Source organism: Helicoverpa armigera, chromosome 22, assembly GCF_030705265.1.
Source record: "Helicoverpa armigera isolate CAAS_96S chromosome 22, ASM3070526v1, whole genome shotgun sequence".
Classification (NCBI taxonomy): Eukaryota; Metazoa; Arthropoda; class Insecta; order Lepidoptera; family Noctuidae; genus Helicoverpa; species Helicoverpa armigera.
Window position 1 is genome coordinate 6,623,556 of NC_087141.1, and position 26,643 is coordinate 6,650,198.

Here is a 26,643-nt window from a genome sequence, read left to right on the forward strand (position 1 = left end):
GAAACTGCATTATTACTTCACACTAGGCTAATTCCAACACAAGAATATTCGAATGTTTTTATTACTAATTAAAAGATTGAATAAATACCTACTCGTACGTAACATCGGGCTGCGTACCCCATTAACTAAATACCCCTCTAATAGCTTGTATAACCATGTATATCGTGTATATCACAATGTATATTGCACGTAGTATTTAATCTTAATTAAATGTGGTTTCCACTACGGCGACAAGCGTAGAAGAAGTTGACTGTTTAGCGTTGAAAATAACGGTGTCAAGACATCGATTTACTACGAATATTGCCTGGACCCGGATAAAAAGAAACCCTTCACACCCTTCACTGTTAGAAACCTTATAATGTAGGGCTACAAATTATGTTATTTTGATATAATATAGGTATGTATACGCAGTTCTGGGTGTTTTCCCGCGGTTTCACTCGCGTCCCGCGGGAACAGCCCTACCCTGATACTTACTGCCCGTACCAGGTTGAAATATAACCTATGTTATGTTACTTACTAATAATGGAATAATACATACATATCTTCCTAACTGTGAAAGAATTTTTCAAATCAGTCAAGTAATTTCGGGGCCTAGTCATGTTGAACAAACCAAGTTCAAAAAAAATCTATTCAGTTGTTTTCGCGTGAAAGACTTACAAACAATACATACAAACGATCATACGTACTAAATTTCATTTAACATTAGTAAGGTATTGACCCGGTATTATCGTATTTTTTTGCAGATTTTGAGTGGACCTTACGTTTTAAAAGATTTCCTAATCAACAGGAAAACTGCTAAAATAAATCGGCGCCGAGAACCAGTATTGTTCATCAAGATCTGAGAGGAAAATTTATATATAGATATTACGAAATAAAGAAATCTAAGTAGGTACCTATGCTATAACAATAAATTAAAACATCATCAAAAATTGCATCACAAATCGAGCGGTTTTTAACAGTTCTTCTACAATTTCTTATGCACCAGGATTATGCCTTGGATTTTTTTATGGGAAATCACCAGAACCCCTCCTGCTGTGGTCGCAGCGGTGGGAATGTCGTAGTCAAATCCTTGCCATGATACTTCTCTGAAGGTTTTCATGAATCATTGTGCCGGGCAATACCCCTCGGTAAGACTGGTTGTCAGACTTTCTGGCATCTGTCTACCAGTCACAACTGCCAAAGATATTCAAATGACAACCGGAACCTACAGTTTATCGTGCCCTCCGAAACACATTGGTGTCTAAGATATACTTTGATGTTGTTTTTAATTATGTAAACATGAATATGAAGTACTTTACGTTTTTGTAGGTATGGCACGTATTTGTAAGCTATCTATATAATAATATTTACGTCGAACGTCTTCGCATAAGGCTACAAACTGGAAGTAATTACAAATTCATATAGCTCCGACTAGACGAAATAAATTGAAACAAACTTGTTTTGAATGCCATCACATTCAAGCTTAAGGTCGCAGAAACGTTTTCAAACAACAAAATACGATATAAAAAATACACGAAACAGGTTGGTCAGACTTTATTAACCTGGTCCCGTCGAAACTATAGCATCATGTCATATTTATAAATCGGACTTCGAGAAAAGCGAACGCGTTTTTCGATTTTTAATTTATTTTTATGGTAGTCTTTTCTAATATGTCGCAGTGATAGAACGGCCCTTTAAAATGGGTTTGCGAAGCGCGTGCGCGAACATTTTGACATAGGCCAGTAGCTCAGCATCTTTCAGTGTAGCTGTAGTCGTGCTGAAAACGCCCACGTTTCATCGGTTCACGCGCGAATATTGATATACACAAGTAAATCCTCGTACGAGTATTTTTTTCTAAGGTAAGTTGTAGTTTATAATCATATTATTAAGTTATAGGTAATAGAATAAAAAAATAGTGTTGTTTATGGTAACATTTTTGAACAGTTCGATATTTTTGGAGCCAAATGCATTATGGTACCACAGGTGAGATATTTAATCGATTTTTAAACCAAACAAAGGTAAAACATACTAAGTTTAATACATAAATAACGTATATAGTCAACATTTCTATAGACAAAGAATATATATAGAGGTAAAAAGAATGGGAATACCTGATAAGATTTAAATTGAATTGACCTAATTCACTTTCGTTATGTAGTTACCGTAGCATGGTAATAATCATTATTTTATGATGGTTAACTCAACAGAATAGGGTAAACTCGTTAGAGATGGCCATACGGGAGAGATGGCCAATCGAATTATTTTTGGCATGCATAGCTAGATGGCTCTACAATGCAGTCAGTACACCGCAAGCCACGCTCGGGAACACTGTGCGACGACGCTGCTGCGCGTATTTATGTTAAAAAGTAAGTAAATCAACTTTTATTTTACAGGGTATTGCAAAAATTGTACAGTGTGGTCATATTTTATCATGTGGTACTACTTTTTATTGCATTTTTTAAATGTTTGCTTAGTTTATTATGTTTATCAAATGTTAACGTCTATTATAACCTCAAAATGGCGCCTGCTAATGTTTAATTAAATCAAAAATTTGATATGGCCATCTCACCCGCAGAAAGAGGAGAGATGACCACATAAATTCAGGTTGAGATAGCCATATTATTCTTGTTATGCGAAGTGATATTAATGCGTTTTGTGTTTTGTTACATATGCCAAATAATTATGAGAGAAAAGCCATAGCCACTCGTGGTTGTTGGAGTGAAGATTCACAAAAAAAAATATGGTTAAACCCAAAGATAAGAAGACTGATACGAAAAGAACGATAAGAATAGAAAACGGAAAGCTGTAAGGCGTATTAGCGAAAGCAGTTCTGATCTCAGTGAACCAGTATTGTGTGATACATCTGACGAAGAAGATAAAGAAAACGAAGCAGATAACTGCGCTGGATGCGGAGAAAATTATTATAAGACTCGTCTTGTGGAAGATTGGCTCCAGTGTCTTATTTGTGACAGGTCATCATGAAAACTGTACCGAGTTTCATGATATGTGCTCCAAATGTGGACAGAAGAAGAAAAAAAAGCTAAAGGAGCCGAATTTCAGGACAAGGGAAAGGGAAAAGGGAAGTCAAGTACTGGTCATCTATCCCGTATAGCTATGGCCAACTTACCCTGATACCCCGGGAGAGATGGCCAATTCTATTTTTTTTTAGAAATTGTTTTTTAATATGTTTTTGAATTATAAAAAAATATTTGTCGTTGATTTTTACAAGACTAATAACTGTTAATTATGATAAGAATAAAAGACTGATTGTAACAACACTTTTTCTTTTTTTTATTATGTCTAGATAAAACTATGGCCAACTCTAACGAGTTTACCCTATTTTAATAGAAAACTTTTGTCATTAACTTTTATCAAAATCCTTTTGTAGGGACACAGGTTGTTTGCTTTTAAAACATCAGTTTCGAAATCTATACTTACATTATAAAGCCTTACATACCTAATTTGTTTGTTTGCTTGACCGCGCTAATCTCAGGAAGTACTGGACCAACCCGCGTCCTGTAGAAACAACTTCACACGGATAAAAAGTAGCTTTCGTCGATAAACGTCGTCTAACACTGAAACATTTTTTCAAATCGGATGAGCTTAGCGCGTTAAAGCAAACAAAGCAAAAAAAAAAATCTTCAGCTTTATAATAAGTATACTTACTTGGATCAGCTATCAGTATTGTTAAGTTACACCTGAATAGGTACTTACTTTGGTGCTAAGTTATGTACTTAATTCAGTATATTTTCATAGCACACATCCAAACTTTTACGATAAAAAACTCCTCAGTTCAAAGAAATAAAAGATAAAACATTACTCTTCTTGGGAGTCGGGTAAAATTATTAATATGGTGTCAAGTTAAGGTTATACAACTTAAACGTTCATTTAATAACAAAATACCTATTGAAATCAAGAGGCGTATATAAAAGTGATTCGACAGGATTTTATAGGTATGCAAATTATGGCATTTAAGAAATGAATAGGTACCTACTTAGGTTCTTTATTGTCTTATTTTTATTCAATTAAGTATTTAAAACCGAAGTTTAATCTACACTAGCTTCAGCAGTGGTTTGACCCGTATCACGAGGGAACTTCTTCCCGCACCTGGATAAAAAGTAGTCTGAATTAGACCAGATGAACAGATTAGGTGTCTTTCTACTGATGTGTTGGACCATGATTCGGAGGGCACGATAAATTGTCCTTGCTGTTATTTGAACATCTGTGGCAGTCGTTACGGGTATTCAGAAGCCAGTAAATCTGGCAACCAGTCTTACCAAGGTGATTTGGGTTGCCCGGGTAACTAGATTGAGGAGTTCAGATGGGCAGTCGCTCCTTGTAAAACACTGGTGCATCCGGTTAGACTGAAAGCTAACGCCAACATAGTTGAGAAAAGGCAGATGATGATGTAATGGTATCCTTAAAAACTGACTTCTTTGATCGTTATTATTTAATAAAAATAAAAAATAAGATGACTCTGAGATGAAAATATTCATATCTACGAGTAGGTAGGTATTATTCGCATAATCTTACCTACCTACCCAGCATTGGTTTGCATAATACCTTTGACCTTTTGCAACTGAATTCTAGTTGTTCTTTTGTACATTTTATATTTTGATAGGTGCAGTCAGTTTTAATATTCAACGGGCAAAAGGAATTCCACGAGTTATTTAGAGAATACCATAACCAGCCCGGGTAACTGAGAAGGTTATCTAACTTTCTCTCGGCCTAGATAGGCAGTCGCTCCATGATGCATTCGGTGACACTGGAAGCCGACCCCAACGTTTGGAAAAGGCTCGGGAGATGATGATATCATCGGAGGTCGACCTTATTTCTCACATTTCTGAGTTATTTTAGGATTTGCATTCACATACTCATATAAGAACAGCCTTATCCTATCGCTCGAATATAATTAGCGAACAATGAACTATTTTGGCTTAATCATTCCTCCATCCCCGGAATGGGCACACGCTCGCTCAAAATTATGTTTGAACATCGATCCTCATTAATTGCATTTTTGTTAATTCGACATTCTTGCCGTATTTGGGAGGTATCTAACAGCGTTTTCGCAGTGGCAGATTTTTGTAGCTCTTAGCAACACCGAGCGTACCTACGCGATACATTCCGAACGGAAAAAAATCGACGAACTTTTCTGTACCAGTAGTTGTCTTCTCAATTGTTCGCTGTCGCTCGTATACCCGCGACATCGTCCGGTCGTATGATCCCAGCGTTTACCGAAAAATCCGCTAGCATAAAAGTGCTGATATAATAACCCCCATCAGTGGCATCGCGTAGTTCCGTTTATAAATCACTTTGTAAAGTTAAATATTTTCAATTTCATAAATTCAGCTACTAGAAGTGGATGGTATTGATACTCCTTGTAGCTTTGGCTTTCCTTTTATAGTGGTGTTTCTAAATATGTAGGTATGAACAAACTTGTTTTATTTGTGGTCAAGGAAAGTTTTGGGAGCGAGTAAATACAGGAGCGTGGGCGTATGAACGTTTATTTGGTTAAAGCCCAGAATTGGAGTTTGTAGACTGAGCAATACTAATACAAACTCCATTTCGGAAAAGTTCATATCATAGCAATACATGCTTAAAATGTTAAATGTAAAGTACTTAAGTATTGCCGACTTTCCGATGACATTGGAGATACTGTTTCCGTCTGCGGCGCATCGCGTTGGAACAAATTTGCGCCCCCGATAATTGATTAAAGCCTTCCTCAGTAAACGGGCTAGGGCTGCCTATCTAACATGAGGCTTGAGATTTCTAGAGAGAAAACTAACGCGTTAAAGAAACAAACAAACTCATCAGCATTGCTAATAAATAAGTATAGATAATATTAGTTTGGTCAAATCCACTTTCATCCAGCAAAGTTACAGTCACTTATAGGACATCCCTAGGTTATCTCAGTGGGAAAGAAGTTTCTACTAAGGTATATGAATTCTGAAGAGGTATTTGTTTTTTTATAGATGAGATAAATAGAAGTATGCTTGGACAACAAAGTCAATATCCATATTAAGACATGCTTACGACCTGTGTCGCATATGAACGGTTTACAATCCCAGGCCTACTATAGGTTGAGAAATCGCGGTTTGTCTGACCAAGTCATAGGACAGAACTAGGTTTCCCGTAACATGAAAACATGCCTTGATTCACCATGATTGCAAATATAGCACGATCCCAACACATCGAATAAATAAAGGTGGTAGTTCGCGATCTGAGGCCGAACCCAGCGGTTGTACGTTCCGTCTGCGCGTACGCCTATCAACGGATTTTGTATTTATGTCTGAATTGCGTGAAGTTTCGGAGTGATTGGTACACATCTGGTTTCTGGTACACAATGATTAATTGGCTGCAGTGCTGGATTTCGCCTCCAGTGAGTATATGTTGGGTTTTTCGTTGTTTTTGTTAGTTATTTTGGTGTATATCCTGTTTGGGTTAATTTGGAAGATAGGGTTTAATTGCGGATGTAGACCTGTGACTTTCAATTGGATTTCCCCTTGGTCTAAAATCTGGGCTGTTAAAAAATGGTTTGAGAATTCCAATGATAACGTTTAATCTGTTGAATCCTTAGTTCGCGTTTGTTCCATAGTTCCTTACTCGCTTTATTTTTGCGTTTGCACGGTAAATCTAAAATGGACTTAAATCCTTGTGAGGAATATTCTTCTTTTATCTGATATCTATACTAATATTATAAAGCTGAAGAGTTTGTTTGATTGTTTGTTTGTTTGAACGCGCTAATCTCAGGAACTACTGGTCCGATTTGAACAATTCTTTCGGTGTTAGATAGCCCATTTATCGAGGAAGGCTATAGGCTACTTTTTATTCGTTCGTGCAGAGGTTCCCACGGGATGCGGGTGAAACCGCTGGCAGAAGCTAGTATTTTATAAATAAGGATTGCAAACAGCTTGTCCAATATATAGCTTTTAGTAAGTTATTTGCGAATAATAAAACAGTGTCTGCGAACATCGCAGTTTTAAAAACAAGGAGTAGTCCCATGTGCGTTTGTTCCAAAAAATAGGTCAGTCGGTGTCGGTTCCCACGTTAAATAATGTTTCATATTAAAACTTTTTTGTACGACACAGTGGAAGTTCGGAAATTCGGGTGCTTCTATAAAAATGATGAACTACATGTACCTTTAGGATATTTTCATGATAAAATATTGGAAAAGTTTGACAGTAGTAAAAGTTGCAAGTTGAGGAATTTCGGCGTTTCGAACTAAAAACATTTATTTACTAGTTTTTAGTATGTTACCCTTTGTATTGTAGTCAGTTATTCAGAGTCCCTTTCAAGAATGCATTGTTATCCAAAAACAGAAAGAAATATATAGCTAAAACAGATACCGTATGTATCCCAAAAACCCCATAAGGAAAGGAAGTATATCGGGAGTTCGTGACACAAACGAAAATCCACACAACCCTGACATGTGTCAAGGAAAACGTTTGAAAGATTGCGAACCTCCTTGCGTGGGATAACCTCTGAAACCGTTGTTATTTTCAAATGATTTACGTGCTTCTGTTCTAAACATGGAGAACAAACCAGCGGAGCTGTCATAACGCTAAATTGCCTAGTTGCGCGCCAAAATGCGTTTGAACAGGAGACGAAGGACGATACTGTCTTGGCCCTTACACGCCTTCTTTGGATCCGACCATTTTTGTAATACCTACCAAAAATGTTTGACAGGTGTCAAAAAGAACCTGAACACCCAACAATCGTTTTGGTCATGCCCAGTTGCCCACCGTACATTTGACCTAGTAGAAGCCACTTGACCTACCTGCATGATGGCATCTCCGCTCATCTTTCTTTACTCCATGTTTCCAAACAAGATGGCCGCTCAATAGTGAAGTTTATGGCGATATTTGCCATACGCTTCGTATAATTGAGAACTATTTCTAGAACCGCCAATTGTGCCAATTTTACCTGTTAGAGTTCAGTGAAGTTTAACATCGGTTTTCTCCTAAAATACCTGCAAGATTTATGATTTGTTTTCCTAAATACTTACGTCTCATTTGCCGTGGGCGTCCTTTTGCTGTTTTGCTGGAGATTTCATCGGTTTTATCTCGAAAAGCACTCAATTGACTTACGACTTTATTTTTAAAACGAAGATTTTTTGCATTCATTTTGCGTCGTTTATTAGAAATCAATCACTGATTATAATAACAGTGAACTTGAATTGTTATTTGGGAAAATATATTAAAACGCTAAGAAAACTTACGTACTTGAATACTAAAAACGTATATGAAACTTGCTGTTAGATGATTCCGTGAGAAGTAAAAGGTGCAGCCAAAATGTGCGTGTATATTAAAGGCCTGGTGGTTTACCTTTTCAGAATAGATGACTTTTATAAATAACGCGAACAATGTATTCTGTGAAGGGGTTCCATATAATGTACCTACTTACAATGAATTAATGTGTTAGGATGACTATTTGATTACTATCTAGCCGACCCCAAATGTTGGGGTTTTCATTCAGGATCTTGATTAGGTTGGCGTAAGAAGGATGGCGTTTCTGGTTTCAGTAAATATAATAGATGAGCCTTTCTTAGTGTATCTTTTGGTAGACAGGCTATATTGACAGGCTTATATCTAGTGCAAGACTAAAAAGTAATGATTTCAATCGAGATTTTGAAAAGCCAAAAGAAAGAGGTGAACTCTGAAATTACTTATCTGATTTAACTTTCTCAACAACTAAGCAAATGATCATTTGGGTACTTAACTTTGATACATTGGGAACTGTATAATGTTTTAATGTGTGCATATAACATGGCTATTAACAAACGCTACTAAATAAATGAATTGCAAGAAGCCGACAGACATTTTCACCCGGTAGCTGGACGGACACAGTTCTTGCCGGTCGATAAGCAGTATTGTTGCGTTTTCCTTTGAATCCCAGCTTATGTCGGACTTTGCCATTTTATAATGGAAGCTGGGTCGCTGGGCTGTGAGTTATTTAGTTGATACGTAGATATGTCTATGCTGCTGTTATTAAGCTTAAGAGTTTGTGTGCTGATTTGTTTGAATAAGCTAATCGTAGGAAGTAGGTTCTGATTGTATTTGGAAAACTTCGCGCACTAATACACACAGCAAGCGACCTAAGTGAAGTCTTCTTCGGTAAATATGCTGCCTAAAACTGAGATAATTTTTCAAATAGGTCTTATGATCAGCTTGTTTAAGCAAACAAACAAACTCTTCAGCTTTTAAGGCTTTTCTGACTTTAAGTCTATTCAAAAAGAGGCTGACGTCACTACTTATAGATAAATGCTATTACTCAATTCAAGATTTTCTGAATGACGATAGTCTATAATAATGTTATTTTTTTTTCTCTATTATAATTTAAGTAATTGTTGCCTTTTAATAAATTTTTATTTGTTTGTATAGGTAGTACCTAATAAAACTTTTTCTTTTTCTTTTGCATGCCGTAAGGTAGAATGTGTTGGAACTTTGTTTAAATCTAACATCTTATTCTGTACCCATATTCTTTGCAAAATAAACGATTTGATTTGATTTGATTTAATATTTCGGAGTAGGTACAGATTGCTTCTTTGAGACAGTGGAGTCTTTTCACCATTGCCTGCCTACATTGTTTTGGTGGTTCATAAATATGTCTACAAAACTGTTTTCACCTAAATTCCTATCCACACGAAGAATTTAATCTCAAAACATCCACATAAATTGGTTCAATGAACTGAAGAAAGCTCGGCTTACAACCTAAAGTAGACTGATATTCTTCAGCCGACGATCAGCCGCATTAATCCTTCAGTCTTTCCCTCCCTTTAGAAAAATAACAAAGCAACGACATTTTTCTTCAGTGTCCTACTTACTGTTACTGTTACAGCCTTTTTATCGTCCCACTGCTGGACACAGACCTCTCACACGGAGAAGGATTGAGCATTACCTAATCACCACGCTTGCTCAATGAGGGTTGATGATTTCAGACTTTATAGTCCAGGTCCTACTTATTTCATATTTATTTTAGAGTGTCCTTCTTATTAAATTTATTTTTATATAATAAATGGCAGCAGTTTATATCGGTCAAGCAACTTACTTGCAAGTAACTGGCCGACCCGTTTTGCTCGAATGCATCTTTACTGCCACAGAATGACAAATAGGTTCTCTAACTTTGTTTTTCTTTTGTATTTTATGGAGGAGACTGCAATATGTTGCTAGATTTATTTGCTATTTAATGCTTACTGTTGCATCCTACAGATAAGGCATGCTTGCTAAGTAGGAGTTCTTATGACTCTTAGCTAAGAATAATTCACCTGAACAAATGGACGAGTTTAGCCGGCATCACCAGAAATGATTTAGAGAGAATCTTAAATTATATTTAAAAAAAAACGTGAACTTCTCAAAAATAGAGTCCATTTTGAAATTTCAAAAGGATACATTTGTACAACTTGCTTTAACATGAGTTTATTTCTGATTTTAAAGCATAACATAGGAGCGAAGTATTTTCTCGTATAAAGCGTGGAATTGACGTTATTTTATACATATATTAATACTTAAATGTTCCTTTATTTACATAAGGCACAACACTAATGATTGGCAATGGAAGTGCCTGCGTCAGCGAACATCGTTTTGTCTGATGGGATTTAAGTAGAAAATTGATTTGGTATAACATCACACCATCACATCACGTCATACTAATATTATAAACGTGAAAGATTAAATGTGTAGATATTTGTGTGAAAAAGTACTTACTAAACGTACGGACTTAGGTAAATCTTGGCAAGAATATACTTAGCTCTAAAGTCTCCTGTCTGAAAAAGATGACTGTGTCACATAAGATACATTTTGGGGATTATTTTTTGTCCCATGTCGTAACAAATAGAAAGTTTGCATGTGTGAATCTACAATAGTACACTGTTACTTTTGCCTATTGCAACCTAAGTTTAAAACCTATACCTAAGTTTAAAAATAAAATGTTTCGAATGGAGAACCTTCCCTTTTTTTTGTAAGTCGGTAAAAACCTTTTTAATAGCTCCCTTAAGTATTTGGCAGTTAGTTACAGATAAAACAGTGAAATACCAAATCTGCACCTCACTAGGTACACTACACATTATGTCTGGGTGTAGGCGTAATAATTATTGATGAAACTCTGACGTAGGCACGTAACCTTTAGTCGGCCCTTCCATTGAACTTAGGTTTAAGTAAGTAGTTAATTAACAAAGCCAGAGCCTCTGCATAGTTTGTGACGCACTGATTAAGTAATAAACGTAATTTTATTATTAAAATCCCTATTATCGGTAAGTGGTTGTGATATTCGTAATAAGATTTTATGATAATGATGTTAATGGTTGTTATAATACAATTGAAATGGTGACGCATATTAATGCGATATACTTAGATAAGTCATTTTATTATAAGTAATAATGTGCTGTCTAAGTAGCAATACATATCATTATCAGCTTTTTTTAACGTGTGGGACATACACTGGAGATAGTTCAAGTTGGATTGGCGAGTTCAGACTTTAAAGTCCGGTCTTCGTCAGGAATAATGTGCGCGTTTTATTTTTTTATCTTTATCTTCATCTTTAGCTTCAGCTATTTTCAAACGAAAGCTATCCCACTTTTGCTTAGTGTTAATATATCAATTTAGATAGGTTTTCTGAGCACGGATGCATGATCAAATGACGTTATTGGCACACTCCTCGCCTGTTCCAATACGTACCTATACAATTAGGTGTAAGCTTTTGAATATTGCAAAGTTCTTTCCTGCGGGTTCACTTGCTTACTGTTCTGGTGAAAAACGCTCCAAAGTTGGCTAAAAATGACTTCACTGGTTAAAATGTAAGAACCGAACAAGATTTTGGCTTTATAAGGCTCACTTCAGAAGCAAAGTTGACAAGAAGTGTACCTTCTGGGCGAAATAGGCAGAAAAAAACTATGACTTGTAATTTTCTAAGTCCATTCTTTTTTCAAAATATCGAGTCAATTTGATGATTTTACGTCGCTAAAAAAAAAAAAAAATAAAGTCCAACCAGATTTCACAAAAATACGTGTGTGGCATAAAATATGTATAGACAGATATGCAGACTTATTTTTGCATATGTAAGTAAGGATCTGTGGGGCGATGGAACTTGTCAATACGTGAGTAGGTAGTGAAAAAAAGAAGAAAAACAGAAAAATACCTCACCTAGCATATCTAGGTATTGCATACGTGATTTTGTATCTCTGTGCATATTCTACTGCTTAGGTATGTGTAGAATAGTGTAGGTACATTGATGAATTGCGTCTGAGTAAGGACTTATCTGCATAATGTTTTTTATCATTGGTTTTGACAAATGAGCTAAATACCCTTGATTATTTTCTGTGTAAATATATATTATTTTCTGCCTGCAATCATTTTACTCTGCGAACATTGGAACAGGCGCCATAAATTTAATAAAAAACCGTTTTAATGTCACGTTTCCCGCGCGTTTCTTCGCTTGACAGCTGTCAAGTTTTAACGACTCCCAAAATGGAGGATTTACTGGCATGCATTTTATTTTCACGACAACATTTGTTTTGATGGAAAACGCCGTTTCTTTGGAATGTAAATATATATATCGATTGTTAATGTAAACATTTTAAAATTTTGGTACTTTTTATACTAGATCAAGAGTTCTGTAGAGAAAACCTAATGTCAAATAGTGCAGTGAAGTTACCTATACCTACAACAAAGTTTAGGAAAGGTCAAAAGATCATTCAACTCATAGGTACCTTGTTTTAGACAGTAAAATAGTTTTGTGGTCCTTCCAAACGTCATCAGAACATTCATATCTCTTCTCTTACCACAGTTTTAAGGTGTGAATCCCACGTGATACAAAATGGCAACGAACAAAACATAGGTATCCGATAGATACGTGAATCATTTGCGTTTGTAGAACATATAAACAAAATCAGCAATAATATTCATGGAGAACAAAACTACTGCCGGAGATGCCATAGCGGAAAATCTCCTAAGAAAGTAGCGCGCCAAAATGTGCGGTTAACGAGCAACGTTACTTATATCTCAGACTTTCTACGCCTTCTTTGAAACCCGTCCATTTTTATTATACCAAAAATCATTGACAGTTGTCTCAAAGAATCCGAACACGTCGTTAGTTTACTCGTAACTTTATGTCATGCACACCGTACGTTTTTGACCTAAACGAAGGCCCTGGCCTACCTGCATTATGGCATCTCCGCTCTTACCCTACTCCGTGGTATAATCATTCCTGTCTAACGGATAGTATTTAGATAGACTGCTGACACAAACCACGCCATTTTGGATTCGTAAATAACTTAGCAAGGTGAAACATCTTTCGTATGAGCTACTTCGCTTTTTCGTAAACATTGGAGATTCCTGGTTAGGTAGGGAATAATATTGTTTTAAGCTACATATGTTGGTTTGATAGTCATTTATTTTAAAGTGAAGGTTGATGATTAATACTGAGGAAAATACTGAGACGGATTCGCTTGTAGAATTTGTAGTGGAAAGCTTTGGGATTCTGTTTACTTATTTAAAAGGTACCTACTGTTGCTGTTGAAGTTTATAATCAATAGGTATGTTTTGTTTAATCAGCTGGATATTTCAGCTGTAATTCTATATTGGGTATTTACCTTATTTATGTACTGATTATTTTGTGCAAAAAAAATTATATGGAGTGTTACCGGTTCTTCTCCGTGAGACCCATTCCTTGGAACCGTGCAACTAGCTTGACGTTTTGAAAGAGCTTTTTTACAGGCCTATATTTTGAAGTTAAAATAGTTTGAATTTTGACTTTGATAAACTTTATTCTCTATTTTAAAACATGAAAAGCTTTTCAGATATTTCCAAAAAGTTTCCGCCCGACTATTTCGTCTTGTTGGTAACTGTTTAACGTGAAACTATGTTAGCGTTAAAATTACTTTGAAAACATATTTCATCAATCTATCTAGGTTGTCAAAACTTGTTCTACACAAATAGTTCTATATACAGAGCTCTACTACACCACTACGTACTTTATACCTTCATTCATTTATAAATATTCTGGACTCCGGTAGATATAAATTAAGTCTGATAAGTTAGAAACGAATAAGTAAATAACGAAAGAACTAATAGACTGCTCATTTTATAAATGCGAAATATTGTATGTATGGATGTTCATTCATCTTTCACGCAAAAGCTTCTGGATGAATTTTGATGAAACTTTCTAACTAAGTAGGTACTACTATATTTTATCCATGTGCCAGTGTGATACCAGTGCCCAGGTGACCCATCTTGCGGGACGCGGGTAAAACTGCGGGCGGAAGCTAGAATTAAGTGTAGGGTCATATTAACTACTTAACTAGATAATTAATATACAGCGTTTATTTGTTTGTTTAGCGCAAGCTGAGCGGGCGTGGTAACGCCTGCTGCGCCGCGACGAACAAACGCACAAACATATTCACCGCGGTGAACAACTTCTTCGCTGATTCGCCGCTGGTGAATCAGCTCAAAGGGATCATGGTGAGTGTGCATTTTCTTGGAAAACCGCTTAAACATTTTTCTTTATACGTATAATTTTTTCTCTCTGAAATTAACTGTAAAACTAAAAAAAGTAGATCCTTTGTGATTTGTATAAAAAGCTTCTTACTTTAAAATATGATTCAAGTAGGTTTTTACTATTATTTTTTCTAAATGAACATGTTCTTCAACACGAATTATGCTAGAAATATTTTTATCTCGAATACATTTAGGTATTTCAATAATGGAAATTAATGGAAAGCTTTACTTAATTTTCAGTATCTTGGTTTAACTAAAATTGAGTGCCTAATTTTAATTAAACTAGACTATTAATCTAACAGCTTACTTAGTAACTTTAAACTTCGAAGAGATGTCTATTTAATTTTGAATAGATATTTTATATGGTTTTCTGTAGCGACTTTGAATGGTCAAAAAAACTATACCGCCATCCATACCTTAGGAACAAAATGCAAAAACGTGTTGTTTCTATAGTTTTTACTTAACTGCAAAAAGGAATCTCGTATTTCATTTCACTCCTTCTGTATGTTTTTGTTGGGACAATGGGATGGGAGAATAAGCCATAAATCCCCGTCTGTATAAAGCATATATTTTCTGTTCTATTGTTACGTTACTTTTCGCTGGCGCAGCGGTTTCACCCGTGTAAAATTTACAGCTTTATAAAATTTGTATAGATTCGAAAAGCGTGTACAGTTTTCTAATACACGACACGAACCAAAGGCAAAATTAGGGTTCAAAACACCGTGAAATGTCAAAGACTAAACCCCGAAACCTATTTATTATATTGCAAAATATTCGAAAATATATTCCTTTATTGCGAAGAGCGAAGATCAAACTGTCGAAAGTAGGGATTTCTGGCGGATTCCACGACGGGAACGCGACGGCTTTGCTCAGAATGGAAATTGATCGCATCGGCCCTACAAATTGCCATTGAATACGTTACAAGCTTCAATGTATTGGCGTGGAAATCTCTCGCAAGTTCTTTGAGATACTGGATTGTAGATTTAAAATTGTGTTTTAGCTTTTTGAATAATCTTTAATATTACTGGGCAAAAAAAATTACATTCTAAATTATATTTACAAAAATTAAAAAAAGGGAAAAAAAATTAAACTATGCATCAAAATATTCATCCGCATCGCTGTCAGCGGGGATCGTGCCCAAAATACTGTCTGCATTGCCACGCTGGATGGCAATGCATATTCTTTGGCCGAAGTATATGCCAGCCTTTTGGTCACGAATGGACTCCACTTAATATTTAGTCTGGAATGTATATGTCACCGTAAGATTACAAACATCGTTAGATTACAATCTATCTCGAGAGATTGTAAACTGTCGAATTATTACGAACCGTAACATCTGATTGCAATTTAACGCATTATTTTTCGCTATATTATAATCTATCGATGAGAAATTGTCAAATTGTCAACTGTCCGAAAGCTCTCCCTGATTGGTCAGTCTTTTTGTAAGATCGACCAATCACGACCAGCCGTTCTGTTGCCATGGAGTTCCCGTAGAGTTAGGAATGAATTTGTGTTTGAAGACAAACTACCTAATTGTTTTGTTTTTTTTTTTATTTAAAAAGTTTCTTATAATTTTCCAATTTCATTTAAATAAAACTACTTTTACGGATTTTTTCGCGGTCGGTTTTAAACGTCGGGATTAAATAATATAATATAACCGCGATAAAATCCGTAAAAGTAGTTTTATTTAGATGTCTAATATTCGCGTAAGTGTCACAAATCAATATGTTTCCAATTTCAATTTGTGTTTGAAGAATAAATATTTCGTTACAATTTGTTCTCTCCATATGTCAGGAATATTAATTACATACTCGTACTAAATAATAAATCTTTGAAGAATTTTTGAAGAGCATTTATTTTATTTAACTGACACCTCTATTTCATTCCTAACTCTACGGGAACTCCATGGGAACAGAACGGATTATTGGTCGATCTTACAAAAAGACTGACCAATCAGGGAGAGCTTTCGGACAGTTGACAATTTGACAATTTCTCATCGATAGATTATAATATAGCGAAAAATAATGCGTTATATTGCAATCAGATGTTGCGGTTCACAATAATTCGACAGTTTACAATCTCTCGAGATAGATTGTAATCTAACGATGTTTGTAATCTTACGGTGACATATATAAGCAGAATTTGCAGTTTTGAGAGCATTTAAGAAATGTTCGCGCATTACCAGAAGCTACATTTGAGGAATGGTTGAAAGAATTTCGCGCGAATCTCGCCTTTCGAGTGTTGTTACTTGAATGTAAGAGGATGCTCAAGGCTGCGTAAAAATGTATGACCTCCGCTCGGATTAGGGAAATCATCGGGGAAGTGTTCTTGAAGTTTTCTTGAGTAAATAAGCTTTGGGTCTTTAACTTGAAAGTATAATTTTACAATATAAGATTTATCTAAATGCTTAAAAGACAAAAATAAGACTTGTAAAAGTCGGTGTTTCGAGGTTTCTGTGGCTTTATTTTACCACGAGGTAACTACGAGAAGGTAGTTAATTTACATAGAAAAATAAAACTGGCCGTTTTCCTAAAATAGATAAACAATGTATATTGCAAGTCCTTCTACGTATGGATTAGATTAAAATTTTATAAAGGACACCATGCTAACTCACATATATCGATCTGAACAATGTTGCATGTCAAACAAAATGGTAACCCCGTTGCCCCAATTCCTAACATTGCTTCCGATAAAGCTTCTTTTTTTTATGATGAACAAACTTTAATTCAATAAAACATGAATTTGACGATTTATTGAATTAAAGTTTCGGATGGCATGTTGAAGCTAAATTGTGTGTCCCGGCTGTCATTTGTAACTAATAGATGTAGGTACCTACTGGAAAGTCCTAAAGCTTCAGAATCAGTCGTACTTTCGAAGGCTCTCCAGGTAGGTAACAGGCAGTTGTTCCGTGTGAAACACCGTTACTCAGCTGTTTCTATGGAGATGGATATAATGGAAACCGTCCTCTACATAGTTGACTATTATATTATAGCCTATCCAGATGAAGTTGACTTAATAGTCATGATCATCATTGATTTAAAGCCTGGTATTAAGTTCATCAATAATTAGCTCCGCGACAAAAACTCCCTACTTTGGCTTTCATAAATGAAGTTATAATGTCTCTTTCAGACGAGACAAACGAACAGCAGCGGCGGTGAGCCGGGTCCCCCGGATGAGGCTTCACGCCCAGACAGCAGAGGTCCACCAGCGCTGGCTCTCAGCCCTTCAGACAGGTTGGTACTGTGTTTTATACTAGGTTTGTCTTTATTGGGAGGTTAAATTAAGCGTGCATTGCCGTTTCGGAAGAAGCAACAGGGAATGTTTTATCGATTACGACACAACAATACTCTTTCTGAAATAAGTGTTTCCGCATACTACTCCGTCCGTTTTAGCCTATTGGTCCGATGGTTGGTAGACAGTTTACTTTGAAAATAATTGTAAGAGTCTTTAAGAAACTTCTTACTCGGTTTGATACTAGCCGGATACCTGATGTTACTAATCACCTCAATACTGATGTATCAGTTAGCATGTTTATCCTGGCTTGTCCACAGTTTGACTGCGTAAAACGATAACATACATATTTCTTAACATCAGTACCGTTTAAACGCTATGATAGTCCGTATTTAATTATATTTCAATCTGCCCACAAACCGTTTCGATGGCATTACTTTTCCATTAGCATTCATTGAGCGGTAAAACGTTGCTTTTAAAAAGAAAAACGAGTGCAAAAGCATTTTCCATTTCCGCACTGAATGCAGTTTACAGATTGATTTCAGATATTAAATTAGTGTTCAGTGGTAGATTGCTTAAGCTTTGTGTCTTTGTGAAGTACCGCAGCTTGGTTTTTCATCTACGAAAAATATTGATGATATCGTTATCGCCCTAAGTTAAGAATCTTATCTTTCTTTCTCCTTTCTCCTGCATTTCATTATGCCATGATAACATGAAACGGCATGCCTGCCTGGCTTATGCTGTTAGGTCCCCTATGACTACGTTCCTATACTTGGATAAGCAAAAAATAATCACAAGACAATTAAAGCAAATTGGACCGTTAAAAAATTCCTAACACTTCCAGAATTCAGCCAATAAGTCCGAAAGCCCGACACAACTCGTTTCATTCTGAAGTAAAACAAAGGAGCGCTCAAAGAGGCGCAAAACAAATACTTAACGATACTGGGAGGATCGATCGCCCTCTGTCTTACGACACGGACCAGTTTAATGTCTGTTTTAACGTTTTACCTTAGAGCATGTTACCAACTGGAGCTGACAACACAAATCACTATTCGGAAAACTCTGCCAAATGTAGTAAAGCCTATTCGTAGTGATAGCCAGGGAGGACGGAAAGATAAGTTCTCCCTGTGGGAACAGGTCACTCATGCATTTTTGATCAAGTAACGTCACACATGACGAACTGACAAAGACAAGGCTAAACTTGACGCACATATTTACACACTTACGTATGATGATGAGCGGATGATGAGCATATTGTAGGGGTGAAGGCTTAGTAATGACGTATCCAGATGTTTAATTTCCCTAAGCGCTGGTAAACTACCGTTTGGCTGGTTATACGAAACGATGGGGGATGGTGTTGTAGTTTTAACGAAATGAAGATTAGGGGAGATGTTCCCAAAACGGGTAAGCTAAGGGAAGATGTTAAATAAAATAATCAAGAACATTACATGCGACTTGTATTTGTACTCATAGGGTTGTTTATATGATAAACTTTGGAAAACATAAGATAGTCTTAGTAATCTTCTTCAAAATTCAGAAAAAAATCAAAAAAAATAAACCCCTTCGAAATACCCGCTTTGCCCTCGGGGGGGTCCTAAAACGGGTAGCGCCTTTGGGCAAAGCAGGTAATTAATAAATATATGTGATAAATGAATTAGAAAACGTATCTTAGCCTCCTGTTATCCAGGAAATCTTTATCGTTAATTAGTCTCCGTAATTATGTTAAACAGTTTTCTTATTTTGATCAGTCTAGATCACTTTTTTACTTTATTAAATGTTACATTTGAAATTATAATCCTACCAGCAGATAATTTTGTTAAAAATCAGAGAAAACATATTTTAATTTCTTTTTCACGCTGTTCCTGTACTTCTTCAGCTCTCTGTGGCTTCCTTTGTCTTCGATTAGCTTTCTGTGGGATCAATTGAGGAAGTGGTCCCATATTTCAAATCGGGTAGTCACCCGTTATGCCCCTACCCGTTTTGCCCAAAAGCACGTTTTAAATTTCAACTACCTTAACCTTAAAATAGTAAACAAGGAGACCACTAAGTATTCACAATTAATAAGCATATAACATGCAAAATGATAATACAAAACTGCGAAAACCGTATCTTGCACCATATTTGAGTAGTCAGCACTAGCATAATCCGATTTTTTTTAATAAACTCTGCAAAAAACTTTTTTTACATCTAATCTCGAAAACGCTCGTTCTAGGCGCCCGAGCCAACTGACCGTGATCGGCGAGAGGGAAGTGCACCGCTCTACACTCACAGGTTCACACTAAGACCTATAATATACGAATGGCAAAGCCTACCCGTTTTAGGAAGGGTACCCGTTTTAGGAACATCTCCCCTATTTTATTGAGGGACTTAGAAAATTATGGAATTCTCTAGATTTGTAGATAACGTTTAGATTTTGCTAACATTGCACTAGCTTTAACAAAGGCGTTGATGGTTTTTGTACATACTATTTACTTTCAAAAACAGCCGGTCCATTTAATTCGTGTTTAATTTTAGAAAACATTAAAAAAAATCTGAAATAAAAAATACATCTTATAAATATGTAAAAACTTTACTAAAGCTCAACGTTTGGGCAATTAGTTATTCTCTTGTTTCTTAGACATAACACCATGAAACAGCCCCATCCCCCATAGCCAGCTCATTAAAATTTTACTGCTCTTTACATAAATTCTGCACCCGGTTCTATACGCATTTTGGAAAAGTACCATCTCGCTGTTTTCGTCTTCATCTTTGACTCTCGAATGTTCTACTTACCTACTGCCATATTTTTTACGTCTTCAGACTCCAAAAAGTGACTATTTACCTAATTAACAATAAAAAGCCTTATATATGTATTTCTTTAGGACATCGTCAAAGTAGGTAAATAAGCCATAAATAATCTAGAATGTCTGAATGAAATTCAAACACTAATTTCTCGTCTGAGCGACTCAATGAACTGTGTTTAAGACAAACTATCGAAGTATGCTGAGCAAGTTTGTTTAAGAGCTTCATTGTGAAGTAACTTGTTAAGGGTCCAATTCTTAACGACTTTACTTGGAAATACTTAAGTATGTATGGAATGTTCTAAGAAGTAAGTACTGACTCCATTCATTATAGAAGAGATATTATGCTGGATCTAAATTGTATTCTGAAAACATACTTAGTTAAGATACTTCTAAACATTTACTAAATTGACTAAGGTCTAACTGTTGATAAAATCGAAAGGTTTGTGGGTTTTAGAAATTGTCACAAAGTATCTCGGAGTCTGGACGTTGGTGGTGTAATACCGTAAAGCCGGCGCCCCATAACGTTACCTACTCAGAAGCAGTTGTTACAATTCCACGTCAGAGCGCGTCAGGGAGATTTAAGAAAACCCTGACACTACCGCTTCTTGGGTGTTTGAAAACTTGTATCTTACTTAATAAAAAGAAGAAGATTGTCACGTTTCATCCAAAACTTTTCTGTACTTTCTCCGTGAAAGAGTAAAAAACATACACAATTTCCATATGCTTCTAGATGTAACAAGACCACCAAACGATCGCAAAAATCAGTTCCTATTTGCAAAAACGGTGAACGTTTAAATACACACCGCCAGCGCTCCGAACGATCCAATTTAAAAATTCTATTTGCCCAACGGGCTTGCAAGACTCGTTCAAACAATGTCGGGACGCCTCGCCCGAGGAATTATATCATTACGTATGTACAACTAATGTTTGTTGGGACAAGAATTTGCTTTAAATGTTAAATTTGTCAAAGTAAAGTCGTCTGTTTCTGGGCGAAATACTTTTGAGGAATTTTGGTGTTCTGCAACTATAGGTTCGTAAGAAATAGGTATAAAATGGAACAGCAGCTGTATATCGTCTCGAGTTTAAGCTTGTATCTGATTTTCAGTGTCGTCGAATTTATATAAAAAAGAGATAATTTAAGAAAGGTCTTTTTATAGAGCAATATGAAAAACTTTCAATATAAAGAGATGTTTGAAATATGTATTTTTTTTTTCGTTTTTCGAATCTTTACGTCTAGACAGGGCTATTGGTCAAATCGTTCGAGAAGTCGAAGGACGCGATCCATTCATCTCGGACCCTTATATAAAATCCTATTTAATTGGGGTTTGCGGTGTACCTTTCATATTATATCTATTTAGTTAGTTTATTTTTGATAAAACCGAATAGGAAATATTTATTCGTTTAGGTAGGTACCTTTTACGTTGTTTACTTACACGGCAAGCTTAGGTCAATATGTATTTTTATTCTAACTAAGCTGTAAAGCTACAGTTTATAAGAATTTGACAGTTCTTAACCTAAACTTTACGCTTTTTATTCATAAGAAAAATTTAAGATTTATGACCATATGAAAACGCCTTGTACCGAAGTATGGAGTACCTAATGGAGAGAATAGAGAAACCACTACGACGTGCTGCTGAGAACATGTTAAAGATCTTCATTTGTTTTAACAAAATTGTACCTAACCCAAATCTCATTATTTTCTGAACATTTTCAGCCAACAGCTGTCAGAGCAGAGCTCGCCATCGAAGCCGCCGCGACAGGTGACCTTCCTGAAGCCGGCTGCCGACACCACCCTGGATAGGAAGGCCTCCATAGTTGACGAGACTTCGGGGATTACCAGGACGCAGATGAAAGGTAACTATGGCAATTTCGGACTGTAATGTTGTCATTTAGTGGATAAAGGACTCGTAAAATAATGTTCAATCTATAATCGGACGTTTTTTTTAAAGCTGGGTCTGAGGGACTCATATCCTTACATATTTGAAAGAATACATCCAATTCATTAAAAATCTTAAAATATTCGTGGGTAATAAACATAAGTTCGACTGAATCAGATAAAACTGAAATCATTACTTTTTAGCATACAATTTTTGGACAACTGAACATTTATCACATTTTTATAGTCCCACTGCAGGACCTACAAGCCTCTCTCGGTCAGAGACGCACTTGCTCAAGGTTAAGGATAGGCTTTCAACTGTAGGTACATAATACCTCCAAACTGAATTGTAACTCTCCTCCCAGAATTCCGCGAGGCATTCCGCTTGTTCGACAAAGATGGTGACGGGACCATCACGAAGGAAGAGTTGGGGCGCGTGATGCGCAGCCTCGGCCAGTTCGCCAGGGTCGAGGAGTTGCAGGACATGCTGCAGGAGGTCGATAGCGATGGTAAGTCAAGCGAAACAGCATTTATCAAAGCACTCAAGGCAGCCACTAAGTAGTAAGATAAAAGAGACTAGGTATCGCTTGATTCTTTATGGAAGATAATATTGAAGAAATATGATACTCTATAGCAGAGTACAGGATAAAAGTAGTATTCAATTTGTAAAGAAAATGCTTGTAACATATGAGAGAAAGAAGTAAATTACACATTCGCACACCTAATGGATAGTTTTCGTGCAAGCTTTTCGCAATAAGTAATGAACCTAAAAACCTAGAATGATTGTTGCTTCGAGTTCAATGTCTCCAGTTGTGTACCTATGTACCTATTTTACAGAAGCATTCCATATGGAAGACACCGTGTTATATTCTATGAAATTACATGATTACAATACCTACCTCCATCAAAATGAATCATCTTGATCTCCCTTAACGAACTCCTTTTCCTGGCAATATGTACGAATATCTATTCTATATATGTTACATAATCACTTACCAAAAACGCCAAAACACTCACTGACTGATTTCCCCCAACTATTAGGCGACGGCAACGTGAGCTTCGAGGAATTCGTGAGCATCCTATCGAAGTCCATGTGCGGTGCTGGCGGTGGAACCAGCTCTGCTGAACAAGAAGAGAGGGAGCTCCGGGACGCGTTCCGGGTGTTCGACAAACATAACCGGGGTTATATTTGCGCGTCGGACTTGAGGGCTGTGCTGCAGTGCTTGGGCGAAGACCTGTCGGAGGAGGAGAGTGAGTAGACTGCTTTTGTTTTTTTATTCCAAATCATCAAATGACCCTTCCCGCTGTGTACTAGCAGCGTAAGTGAGTGTCAGACTCTTACTGACTAAAACCCACCATGGTCCTTCTTAAGCCCTTTATGTACCAGGGCCGCGGTAACTCTGTCGAACAACCCCGCAGCCCAGCAAGTGATTTTTTGGGTCTCGGCTAGTTTCAAGCTGAGAATCCCTAGGTTTTATGTTTTTTCCCGTTCTTATTTGTTTTGCGTTATTTTTAACTAATCTTGTTTAATGTTTCAGTCGAAGACATGATCAAAGAAGTCGACGCTGATGGCGATGGTCGCATAGATTTCCTAGGTGAGTTGACTTTAGAAGTGTAAAGTTCAAAAGAATCAAAGGGGAGTCTTGTTTTAAAACTCCCAATAGAACTTCTCCGCTCAGGGATAGGTTATCCCTAGTCGGCAGTATTGGTTGTTTAAAAACTTATCCGCTATGTCTTGGCGGTCTCTGGGCCATAAGCTTCTGAATCATTGATCAAACAAAGTTTTTCTACGAATATTCTATAAAGATTCCTCTCTTAATTCAGAATTCGTCCGCGCCCTCGGCGAGCCGGAGGACGCGTGTGATGATGAAGACGAGGACGACCCGACTGACGGACCTGACCTGCTGCTGCAGCGAACCGTCGCCGCCAACTGAACTACTGCACAGCATCACGTAGCCAGGGTTAGGAGTACTGGAACAGTTTGACCTAAGTTAACATTGGGAAGATATACAGTGACTTCTCTACACTACATGGGAAGATGACCGAAGATTCGAATACAAGAGTGTTAAAATGTATATTACGGTTATTCGGTTTTTGCGACTAGGTCATGTAGGTATTCGTACAACTAGCCCATGATCTTCATCAATAAACTTTGCGAGTAGGGTAGAGGAGATAAGCTTAGTGAAGTTAATAATCCCACACAATACAAAAGGAAACAGGGGTCTCACATACAAGCCATTACTTACACCTACGATGGTTATTAAAAGAATAAATTCAGCAGGCCGAAGAGATAAGTAAAATCCCCATTTCAGACAGAACACGTGATCTTCTGGTAGGCAGTTCTTTGCTACATAAAATGCCCAAAGTCTTGATCATAAGGTCATCTGACCCTGGCTACGATCCTAAGTGGACCGCTTTATGCTAACGCTGGCTTTAATTATTTATTACGTTGTACTAAAATATTATTGTGAATATGGAGTTTGAACGCGCCTATAATATTTTAAGCCGGTTTACACTATTTGGCATAAAACAATCAGCAGCCTTTTAGGTTCTATGAGACCCATTGGGCCTCATGCAGCACTCCGATATGAAATCATTGAATAATGTCAGGACATAAGATAGCTAAATGTGGCTTGGCGGTTTTAGTTTACGAAAACAGAAATTGAAGAATAATAAAGTAGTATGGAAATACCTTTGTATAAAATAATTCCTTGATATAATATAATTACATACTATAATTAGGCCTACGAAATACTCGCTAAAATTGCAATTTATATTTTTAAATTAATCCTCAACTTTTATCTCATTCATACAGTAGAAGGACCCATATCAATTAAATATAAAAACCTAGGTACAACGAATTCTTCCCTAAGTCACTACGTCATTAAAGTAAAAAAAAGTTACTTCTTCAAATCAATACCTAAAAACTGCTCAGAAGAGAAAAAACTATTTTTTTCAATCTCACCAACTCTTGCTCAAATCATTCATAGATAGGTTCGAAATCTCTGTTTAAAATGAATCTCTATAGTAGTACTTGTTATATTTTTAAAACGCCTTTGCATTGTGAAGAATATAATCTATGTAAAGAGTCTACGTAGCTTGAAAAACAAAATCCATCGTCTTGCAATATCCATAGATGGCCTACCCGACCCGTGATCAACACGGGAAAATATACATATAAACCAAACTCCATATATAAATATAGTGATTTTTCCATAAAACACCAATTTTTTAATAAATAAATAATGTAAATATTTTGTCGTTTTTACTATCTTTCAGGTAATTGTAATAATGAGTGAGATAGTTGCAACGTAATCGTACCTTGCTTGTGACTATTGTAAGGAAATTAGAACTATTTACATTTAGAAACTACCTTCTGGCTTAATGTTTTTGCCTCTCATAGAAAATAAGGACGAAAGAAAAATAGTGCTGGACAAGATTCGTTGTAGAAAAAATCTTATATTTCAATTTTCGACCAAGGGCTCTTGGTAAGCTCAGGACCCTTCGCAACGCATTGAGCGAGAAAAAGTTAAAAATCCTTTTACCAACTTAGAAAAATGTACAAGGTACCAAATACATACATACGTACCTTATACGATTTTCGATCTATCGAATTTGTCCAGCACTATTCATATCTACATTATGTACTTAACTCAATTATTTTTTGTAATATCTTCTTAAAGATTTTATCAATAAAATATCAACTATTTATACCTCAAACTTTTCAACATATCTAACAAGAATTTATATAATCAGAGCTTTTATTTGTCTAATAAAATGCATGAATATGAATAGGTATAAAAATTAACTGATATTTCGCAAAATATTGATGTTGTACATTAATAATACAGAACCAATATACAAAGAAAATCTTCTTGAACTGGTGTTTTATTTCCTTTAATTCATCTGCCTAATCCTTACCCAATAGAACCTATTGAAGTTCGTTTTCAATCAGGTTCCATTGTTTACCAAGGATCGACCAGCGGGCTGGCCTTCACAACTATGGGTCAAATCTGCTTTTGGTAGGACTGATATTAAGAGGTCAGACATCCACTTCGCGATTTGGAATTAAGTTTAATTTTGGGGGTTTTCAAATTTAGATGGGTGGACTTAAGCAAGATCTGATCCTGAGATATAAGTCAAAAAAGAAAACGATGGCTTTCGTCCGTTGGGCTTTAATTATTGTCTTAGGTACCTACATTTCAATGGTTTGGCAAGACCGTTGCAAGTTTCGACTCGAGATTAACCTATTGACTGCCATTAAAGATAAAAATATGAGAGGTCT

The 26,643-nt window shown here is 36.3% G+C and overlaps 1 protein-coding gene across 2 annotated transcripts; it reads left to right on the forward strand.

The window, feature by feature from the left end:
• Positions 1–1,562: 1,562 nt before the first annotated feature.
• On the forward strand, positions 1,563–26,238 carry LOC110375627 (neo-calmodulin). Of its 2 annotated transcripts, none has more exons than XM_064040425.1 (8): positions 1,563–1,838; positions 14,310–14,432; positions 17,598–17,701; positions 22,197–22,336; positions 22,724–22,867; positions 23,400–23,609; positions 23,897–23,953; positions 24,183–26,238. In XM_064040425.1, the coding sequence occupies exons 2-8, from the start codon at positions 14,430–14,432 to the stop codon at positions 24,290–24,292; spliced, it is 768 nt and encodes a 255-aa protein (XP_063896495.1). In that variant the 5' UTR covers positions 1,563–1,838; positions 14,310–14,429; the 3' UTR covers positions 24,293–26,238. The 2 variants fall into 2 exon arrangements, with proteins under 2 accessions (XP_063896495.1, XP_063896494.1); XM_064040424.1 differs by lacking the exon at positions 1,563–1,838 and adding an exon at positions 6,184–6,358.
• Positions 26,239–26,643: the final 405 nt, after the last annotated feature.

Excerpts from the sequence above, each read along its gene's own strand:
- LOC110375627 (XM_064040424.1), top strand. The coding sequence starts at position 6,323 with ATGATTAATTGGCTGCAGTGCTGGATTTCGCCTCCA. Across the intron at positions 14,433-17,597 it reads ATCAGCTCAAAGGGATCATG|ACGAGACAAACGAACAGCAG; the intron begins GTGAGTGTGCAT and ends TGTCTCTTTCAG. Across the intron at positions 22,337-22,723 it reads TACCAGGACGCAGATGAAAG|AATTCCGCGAGGCATTCCGC; the intron begins GTAACTATGGCA and ends CTCTCCTCCCAG.